Source organism: Microtus ochrogaster, unplaced genomic scaffold (genome assembly GCF_000317375.1).
Source record: "Microtus ochrogaster isolate Prairie Vole_2 unplaced genomic scaffold, MicOch1.0 UNK31, whole genome shotgun sequence".
Lineage (NCBI taxonomy): Eukaryota > Metazoa > Chordata > Mammalia > Rodentia > Cricetidae > Microtus > Microtus ochrogaster.
Genome location: NW_004949129.1, coordinates 235,318 through 245,184, shown reverse-complemented (window position 1 = coordinate 245,184; position 9,867 = coordinate 235,318). Strand labels below are relative to the sequence as shown.

Sequence of the window (9,867 nt, the reverse complement as noted above, 5' to 3'; positions counted from 1 at the left end):
TTCTGTCTGTGTGTATATCTGTAGGTCAGAAGAGGGCACCAGACCTCATTACAGACGGTTGTGAGCCACCATGTGGTTGCTGGGAAATGAACTCAGGACCTTTGGAAGAGCAGGCAATGCTCTTAAACCACTGAGCCATTTCTCCAGCCCCACAAACAATGTTTTAAAAAATAAACATAGCCGGGCAGTGGTAGCACACGCCATTAATCCCAGCACTCAGGGAGGCAGAGGCAGGTGGATCTCTGTGAGTTCGAGGTCAGCCTGGTCTACAGAGTAAGTTCCAGACAGCTGGAGCTACACAGTGAAACCCTGTCTTGAAAAAAACAAACAAACAAACAAACAATAAATAAATAAATAAATAAATAGCACAACTATTGAATTGATGCTTTAAAAAGTGACATTTTTGCATTTCTAAATATTAAATAAAAACAACACTGGTTAAAACAAAGGCATATACTAAATATTTGTTGATTCTTATACTGAATGACTTGGCCAAATAAAAAGTGACAAACGCACCCACGTGTAACTATTTTATGCCAGTAGTAAATTATCTCACAAAACAACTGTATTATTTTTACTTATTGCAAGTATTATTTCCCCTCCCTTACCTATAATACAATTTTTATAGTGACAGAATATTTGCTTCTTTCAGCCAATCAGTGATGTCTTCACAGCACTAAGGATGGAGGCGCCTGAGAGATCTTAATAAAGATCTATCTACCGAGAATTGTTGAGTGAGGGTTGGGTTCATAGTTCAGTTGACAGAGTGTTTGCCGAGTGTACATGAGACCCTGGGTTTGATCTTCTCAACACCATATAAAGTATTGTGCTGATACACACCCACAGTCTCAAGCACTTGGGAGGTAGTGGCAGGAGGATCAGAAGTGCAAGGTCACGCTTGTCTACTTGGGGAGACTGATCAACCTCAGTTACATGAGACGCTGCCCGACCGACGGCCTCCCCCAGAAAAGCAGAATTGTTGAGAGAATAACATGAGAATCGAGTGGTTTTGATGTCTCTTAAGGCAGTGAGAATGCTGCTGGGATTAAAACACAGGACTCTCTGAGTCCCTGAGTGCTAGTAAAGTAGGTGCTGGCTAGTTCCTCCTGACTACATCTGCAGATCCTAGAGAAGTCGTGTACTTAATGACCTGTGCTACTGGCTTTACGAGCAGAGGAACACATGCCTTCCACAATTAGTCCAGAAATTTTGATGTCTTGAGATGGTTCCGCGGGTACAGACACCTGCAGCCAAATCCGATGACCTAAGTTCGATCCCTGGAGCTCACATGGTAGAAGGGGAGAACTAACTTCCACACGTTACCCTCTGACCTCCACACATGTACCACATGCATACACACAATAAGTACATACATACACAAATAAATAAATAGGCAATTATTTGCTTAGTTCTTGTAGTTACAAAGCTGAAGTAGCTAATAAACTCAAATTTGAATTTCCTGAGCCACATCAGTTAATGTTTGAGCCACAACTTTCTTTTAGAGAAAATTTAAACCATGCCAGGCCTGGTTGGCACAAACCTGTAATCCCAGCTACTCAGGAAGCTGAGGCAGGGGGATTGCAAATTCAAAGCCAGCCTGCTCAAGTCAGCAAAATCTTGCCTCAAATTTTAAAAAGTAAAAAGACAGGAAGACATCTTCATGGTCGAGTACTTGCCTGGCACTTTTAGGACCCTAAATTCAGTCCCAAGTACAGGAGAAAAAAAGTTAGTCCCCGGATTGGGAAAGATGAGGCCACAAATTGAGAGTGCTGTCTGGAACATTTCCCAGTCTTAGGGAAATTAATTGACTCACAGTACCCCAAGCTCCAAATTATTCCCAAGATCCACCCTGGATTGTCTGGAAAATTCTAACTAAGCCAGACCCTACATGCCTGGAGGAGGAGGCCAACTTCAAAGTCCAAGTCTAGGGAAGAAGGCTTGCACAACTCGGGAACTTCAAGACGCCCTTCAGTAGGTACTACGAGCAGAATGCAAAGGCTGGCTTTGGGGATGGGTTTTTGGCCAAGCTGAATTGATCAGTACAGAAACACGGAGACTAGAAGATCAGCTTCCAGCCTGGGAGTGTGAGAGAAGTTCTAAATGGTCACTCAGCTAAATGACAGGAATCCGGGGAACCCTTGTGATCATAAAGAGGGAAGACTCTGAGTACTGAGGGAAACGGGGACACTGAGTGAAATTTTCACACAGAACCCTGTTCTCTCATTCCCCAAGAGTGAGAGCCTAGAAGACACCATTCAGACCAGTGGTTTTCAACTTTCCTAATGCTGCGACCCCTAAATACAAATCCTCATATGTGGTAGCCCCCCAACCATAAAATTATTTCATTGCTACTTTATTACTGTAATTTTGCTACTGTTATAAATCATAATGTAAATATCTGATATGCAGGATATCTGATGTTTGACCCATCAGAGGATCAAAAAGTGTTATCCAACCCCTCAAAGAGGTCGCAACCCATAGGTTGAGAACTGCTAATCCAGATTCTGGCTGTGAAAAATACATAGGCAGCTGGAGGCAATGGTACATATCTGTAATCCCAGCATTTTGGAAGTGAAGGAAGAAGGATCCTAAGTTCAAGGTCACCCTAAGCTTAGAGCAAGTTGAAGGCCAGCCTGGGCTACATAAGACCCTATGGAGAAAAGAAAGGAAAGGAAATACACAAAAAAGGACATAGGACATCTTTAGAAAGCTGAGGTGGAGCACTAGAGAGGGATTCCAAACTCCCTACTCAAGCTTGCTAGGTGTCACCTTGTTCAAAAGATACCATTCACCTCCCACCTGCAGAGATCCCAAGGTCTTGTATATTTCTGAGCTTCTGTATCCATGAATGTCCTGTCCCCTTCACTAGTCCCTTCCCCAGGAATCTGACCCAGCCTGCAACAAGTTAGGCATTCTCTCCTTCCATAGGACAAAGGCATGCCTCGGTCAGTTTATGTCTTCATGTATTTCCTATACAGGATGGGGTCTAGGTAGGAATCCCAAAAATGGGCTATCTTCATTTCTTTTCCTATTCTTCTGATAGAATACTCTGATAAAAGTGAGGGGGGAGGGATCATTTTAGCTCACGGTTCAAGAAGGTACAGTCCATCCTGGCAGGGAAGTCAAGGCAGCTTGAAACAGCCAGTCACATGACATCCACAGTCAGGAATCAGGACCGAATACAAGTTGATGCTTAGCTCTGGTCTCAGTCACTGTTCTGTTGCTGTGAAGAGACACCAGGAAGGACCACGGCAACTCTTGCGAAAGAAAGCATTTCATTAATCAGGGCTTGCGGTTTCAGAGGTTTAGTCCATGGTCATCGAGGTGGGAAACATGGCTTCATGCCAGCAAGCTTTGGAGCAGTAGCTAAGAGCTACATCCTAATCCATAGGCAGAGAGAGAGAAAGAGAACGAGAGAGAGCTTTTGAAATGGCATGAGCTTTTGAAACATCAAAGTCCACTACCAATAACACACTTCCTCCAACAAGGCCACACCTACTCCAACAAGGCCACACCTACTCCAACAAGGCCACATCTAATCCTTCTCAAGTAGTGCCACTCCCTGATGACCAAGCACGGGCCATTCTTATTCAAAGCTCCACAGTTCTCCTTTCACACAGTCCAGGATTCCCTGCCCATGGAATAACACCACCCACAGAGGGTGAGTCTTCCCATCTCTATTAGCTACTTTCTGTTGCTGGGATAAAACACCATGACCAAAAACAGCCTGTGGAAGAGGGGGTTTATCTGGGTGTACCGTTCCAGAGGGAGAGCCCATAGGGCAAGGGGAGGCTGGATTAGGAAGCTGAGAGATCACATCTTCAGTGGCAGAATGGCAGCAGAGAGAACAAACCAGAGGTTGGGCCAGGCTATGAACTCTCAGACTTCATCAAGTCTCCACCTCCTGACAGGTCCCTAACCCCACTAGACAGCGCCATCAACTGGGACCGATTGTTCAAACACCCAGGCCTATGGGGGACATCCTCATTCAATCTACCACACCACCTCAGCCAACACCAAGATCCATGGGCATCCCCAGAGGCCCATCTCCCAGATGGCTTCAGAGTCTGTCACTTTGTCAAAACACTGACCATCGTGAGGTCTGTATTTGTCTTTCTTCTTCCCAAATCCTGCAAAGTCCAGAGCTTAAGGGAAGTCTAATTAGAGCTCAGCAGAACTACAGGTGTGACTAGTAGGGTAGCAAAAGGCCAAAATCAAGGCGAGTTCTCACCTGGAGACTGATGTAAAGTCCGCTTCCAAATGCTTTCTTGTTTTTGGATGTCAGTTCATTGCAGCTAAGGGGCTGAAAGTTTGTTTGTTTCTTTCTTTTATTCTTTATTTTTTACTTATTTATTTACTTATTTATTTGGTTTGGTTTTTTTTTTTTGAGACAGGGTTTCTCTGTGTGACAGTGCTAACTGTCCTGGAACTCACTCTACAGACCAGGCTAGCCTCGAACTCACAGAGATCCACCTGCCTCTGCCTCCCGAGTGCTGGGATTAAAGACTTGCACTACTTCTGCCTAGTGAAAGTCACTTTCTGATAAGGGCCTTCAGCAGGAGATCCTCCATCTTTCTCACCATATAGCCCCTTTGATCTTCAACCGCCCTTGAAATCTCATGATCCAGGACCAACAATATGGCTCAATGGGCAAAGATGCTTGCCTCCAATCCTGACCGCCTGAGTTTGATTCCTGGGACCCACGTAGTGGACAGAATCAACTCTGACCTCCACACACATGTCATAGCAGCACACACCCCTGAGTTCTATCCCTTCGCATGGTAGAAAGAGAGAACGGATCCAGTTGACCTCCACACAGGCACTGAGTCACATGCACCCATGCACACCACACACACACACACACACACACACACACACACACACACCAATAATAAACACATAAGCCATTTTTTTCTTGCGAGGTCATAGAAGTCATAATTTGAAGAATGAAACTTTTAAAAATTCTTTATGACATTTGCTGAAGAGAAGCAGCTTCTCTCTGCCTTGAGGTAAGTCTTCAAATCCTCAGGCCACCACAAAAGGAGTTTGGTTGCCCTGGAGCCAACAGGAGCTGTCCTTGCTAAGCCCTGTCAAGACTTTCGAGACTGCTAATTCTTGGGCCACATGTTGTCTTAAGCCTTGGCCAGGTATGTCTAGCTTGTGACCCATGGGCCCATATGTACCCTAGGATAGTTATGAATATGGCTCAATACAAAACAGCAAACTTCCTAAAACAAGAGAGAATTTTGGCAATGTCTTTCTTTATAACTAAAATGCTTGATTCTCCAGCATGAACTTTACAGATGACAATGTCAGTTCATAATTACCAAAGGGTTGAGCACTAGACTAGGAAAATAGTTCAGTCAGTAAAATCTTTGCCTTCGAAGCATGAGGACCAGAATTCTGACACCAGCTTGGCATGGAGGCCCACACTAGTAATCCCAGTGCTGGAGAGGTACAGATAGCTAGATCTCTGACAGACCTGACTAGATCATCAAGGGAATGAAGAACAGAGAAAGACAGACACACAAACACACAAAAGAGCTGATCAGACAGACTGAAATCTCAGCTAAAGAAACCTCGGCACCTTAAAAGCTCAGTGCGTTTATTATGAAGATTTGAGTGGGGAGGCGGGGTTATTGTGTCAGCTGAGGGAGGTGGGGTAATTATACTCCAATAGAAAAAGGAGGCAAGATTTCTGGTATACCACTGGAGCAAGGAGAGAGGTTTAGCTCATCTCAGTGGGAGTACTGTCTGTAGGGGAGCAGACTTTGGGCTGTAAACATCTGGGAGAAGAACGCTACGGTGGAGATTTTCTGGAAACACTATCAGCATCTTCACCTGGATCAGAAGAAAAGGCTTTGCCATTCCCCTCAGAGCCTCTGGGAAGGAGGGAGGGGAGAGACTTTGCCATCTCCCTTTAGGTCTGAGATGAGGATCCTTGAACATGGTCATGCCCATGTCAACAACACACATTCGCTCAGGCCTCCCTCCACTTCCATCGCCCTGGGCTCGTGGGCTATACATTCTAGCCTACATGTGCTCACAGACACACCCAAACAATCATTACTGCCTCCCAGGAGATTCTCAGTTCAATCAAGTTCACAACCGAGATCAAAACATCACACTACTTAATTCAGAGGACAAACACGTCAGAGGCCAAGTTTAATTTGCAATAGGAGAACTTTATTAGGAAGTCAGGATAAGGAAGGGTGTGGGGCCACCCCCAGGACACACGGAAAAATCAAGTTCTCCCCAGCCATGAAGCCTCCCCAGCAAGGGACACAGCCAATAAGAGATGTCCAGAGGCACAATGTCATCTCCATCCAGTTCCAGACAGGGACCCCAGCTTGTTGCCAGCTAGTCTTGAAGTCAGGATACAGAAAGTATGCTTCGTGTAGGTTCTGCCCTGCTGGGGCAGTCTCAGCTGGGGCTGGGTGGGGAAAGTTAACCAGGGCTCTAGTATCGCATCGGGAAGCCTGTGGAAGGGAGGAAAGGACAGAGTAAGATGAGAGACTTTGGGTGGAGACCTAAAGAAAGATGAAGAAACTAGGAGCAAGAAGCCTGGCTCTCATAGAGCTGGGGAACCCCTGAGATGGAGAAACTGAAATCAACCAGCCTGTGACCCCATCCAATTCCCAATCTCTCCTGCAGCCACTCTGCGGGTGGAGAGTCCATGGATTGAACTCCTTCACCATCCCACAGCCTTGCCAGGAAATTCTTCGACTGCTCAGGCAAAGATAACCCCAACCTCATCCCTTGATGTATATCCATGTCCCTGCACAACAATTGGACATGCAAAGCACACAGGATCTCTTGTAAAAGAACCATTCCCTGATGCCAAAAGGCTTCTCTGAGCCACACATTGCAGTGTTGTTATCCAGACATTTACTATAACATCATATTGGATTTCATTATATTGAAGATGAAACCATAGTTTGAAGCTTAGTGGTTTTATTTGTTTATTTACATGGATATTTTGCCTCTGTGTGCCTGGTGCTCTCAGAAATCAGAAAAGAAAGACCATGGGATCCCCTGGAACTGGAGTTCTGGATGGTTGCAAACCACCACGGGTACTGAGAACTGAACTCAAATCCTCCACAAAAGCAGCAAGTGCTCTTCACTGCTGAGCTATCTCCCCAACCAGATATTGAATTTTTACGGCATTAAATTCAACTTGTACATGAAAATTATTCCATGACCTAGAGACCACCTCACCTGCACAAGTCCTTCTCTAGGCAGATGATGACACCAGTGATGTGCTCCCCTCAACAGCTGTGCCATAACTGACCCCTGACTAAGACCCCTTTTCCTGTATGTTGTCCCTGATCCAGCTCTCCCAATCCTAACGCTGATTGAAGGCACTGGTCATGGAACCCCACAGTGCTGCACCCATCATTGGGAAATCACATGGTTATGAGGAAACAACCGGCTCATTCCGAACCTCATTTTCCATAAGCAGAGCCTGTCTCTAGGCTGCAGCAGAAATGCACGTGACAGTGTACAGTTCTCAACCCATCTCCTCTAACTACTGAGACTCGGGCCTTCTGCAGATTTGATTTCATCCAATGGTCGATTAAGAAGCAAGAAAGGTTCTGCACTAGTTCACTAGAGACTTTCCTAAAATCCATTCCTGTTCAGACATACAGTTTCTCCAAAGAAGTCCAAAAATACACACACAAAAAAAAGGATAGTTACCTAGGTGCACAAGACTGAGTTCAGTAACTGCTTACCTGGTGAATCTTCGTCACAGTCGGCAGGTTTGGAGGAGCTCTGGGACTGAGAGGGCCTTCTGTCTCCTCCACCGTGGCCGCCTCCACTGCCTCCCCCAGAACTGCTTCCTCCTCCATGGCTGCCTCCACTTTTTCCACCATGGCTGCCCCCGCTTCCTCCTCCATAGCTGCCCCCACTTCCTCCCCCATAGCTGCCCCCACTTCCTCCTCCATGACTGCCTCCACTTCCTCCACCATGGCTTCCCCCACTTCCTCCTCCATAGCTGCCCCCACTTCCTCCTCCATAGCTGCCCCCACTTCCTCCTCCATGGCTGCCTCCACTTTTTCCACCATGGCTGCCCCCACTTCCTCCTCCATAGCTGCCTCCACTTCCTCCTCCATGGCTTCCCCCACTTCCTCCTCCATAGCTGCCCCCACTTCCTCCTCCATGGCTTCCCCCACTTCCTCCTCCATAGCTACCCCCACTTCCTCCCCCATAGCTGCCCCCACTTCCTCTTTGTCCTCCTTTGCCATGTCCGAAGCCAATTTGTCCAGCTCCGGAAGATTCACTGAGGATAAAGAAAAACACACAGGTACATATATAAGGATGAACCTGGACAGAATCAAGACTCATGTGTGAACTGACACATCCCAGCTGGGAGGGAAGAGCACCCTCCCCTCCCCTCCCTGGAGCAGAAGGTATCCCCTTTCTCTCATTGTTACCATTCTCCTTTCCAACACTCAAAAGCCCTGAGTGCTCCCCCAAACATACACCTTGGGATGGCATCCTCAATCAGACCCTTGCATACAAGAACTTATCGGGCGGCTTCTATCAAGAAGGCTAGAAATGGTGTCAGACGCCTAAGGACTTCTACAAGATTCCACACTATAGAGTCTACAGACTCTCCCCAGGACCTACAAGTCTTGCTGGCCGCCTTCAAGGAGGTTGTGGTAAGTCTCAATCTCTTTTTCCAGCCGTGTCTTGATGCCTAGCAGAACGCCGTATTCCTGGTTCTGACACTCCGTTTCCGCCCGGACCTCAGCGAGCTGGGCCTCCACCTGGCTGATCTGTTCCTGGATCTGCTGGAGCTGGCCACAGTAACGGTTCTTTGTGTCTTCCAAAGCATTCTCCAAGGCTGATTTCTAGGGAGCAGGAGGAGACTTTAGGAGGGGTGTTCCAATCCTAAGGATTGTGTAAAGACATCCCGTGCCCAGCCCTGGCAGTGACCCTGGAGCAGGACTACCAACCGTGCTAAGCTGAGTCTGCAGCTCGATCTCCAACTCCTGGATGCTGTGCCGGAGCTGAGACACTTCCTTCATGTTGCTCTCCATCTCCTGGCCACTGTTTGTCACTTCTTGTTCGATCTGGGTCATCTGCAAACCAAAGGCTCAGTTAGGAACAGGTGGAAAACACTGTGCCTCACTCATCAGTATCTTCACCTTTAAAACCAAGGCCGAGACCATGCCAAGGACAAGCCAGTGAATTCTGGCTCCAACCAGCCAGGTGTTCCAATTCTCTAGACATCATAGGCCTTTCCAGCAAGGTTTCAAGGTCTTTCATACTTCGTCCCAGAACTACCTTACTAATCCTATTTCCTTGCATACATGCAGAATGGAATGCCTTTATCTACCAGGCTCTAAGCCAAGCTTTGGAGACCTGGGGAGGAAGGGAGCAGGCATGCAACTCAGTGTACTGCAGAAGATGCTATATATCTGTCTCTACAGTCTCCCATCACATAGGATTACAGTGAGTTGTCCACGCTCTGGACAACCACTCCACAGTTGTATCTGTGTGTGACAAATGAAGAAAGATGTGTGGCATCCATTGGAGGATGGAAGATAGATAGATAGATAGATAGATAGATAGATAGATAGATAGATAGGTGATAGATGGATGGATAGATAGATAGATAGATAGATAGATAGATAGATAGATAGATAGACGATAGATAGAGAAGATAGACAGACAGACAGACAGACAGACAGACAGACAGATGATAGATAGATAGAGATAGATAGATAGATAGATAGATAGATAGATAGATAGATAGATAGACGATAGATAGAGATAGATAGATAGATAGATAGATAGATGATAGATAGATAGATAGATAGATAGATAGATAGATAGATAGATAGATAGACAGATAGATAG

General features: G+C 46.3%; 1 protein-coding gene across 1 annotated transcript in view; it reads right to left on the bottom strand.

Moving 5' to 3' along the window:
- Positions 1-9,867, bottom strand: part of Krt9 (keratin 9) — a 31,642-nt gene that overhangs the window by 18,714 nt on the left and 3,061 nt on the right. The window contains exons 5-7 of the mRNA XM_005368372.1: positions 8,961-9,086; positions 8,632-8,855; positions 7,734-8,281 (exon numbers count right to left, since the gene is read on the bottom strand). Coding sequence (XP_005368429.1) covers positions 7,734-8,281; positions 8,632-8,855; positions 8,961-9,086 — 898 coding nt within the window. The remainder of the gene's footprint in view (positions 1-7,733; positions 8,282-8,631; positions 8,856-8,960; positions 9,087-9,867) is intronic.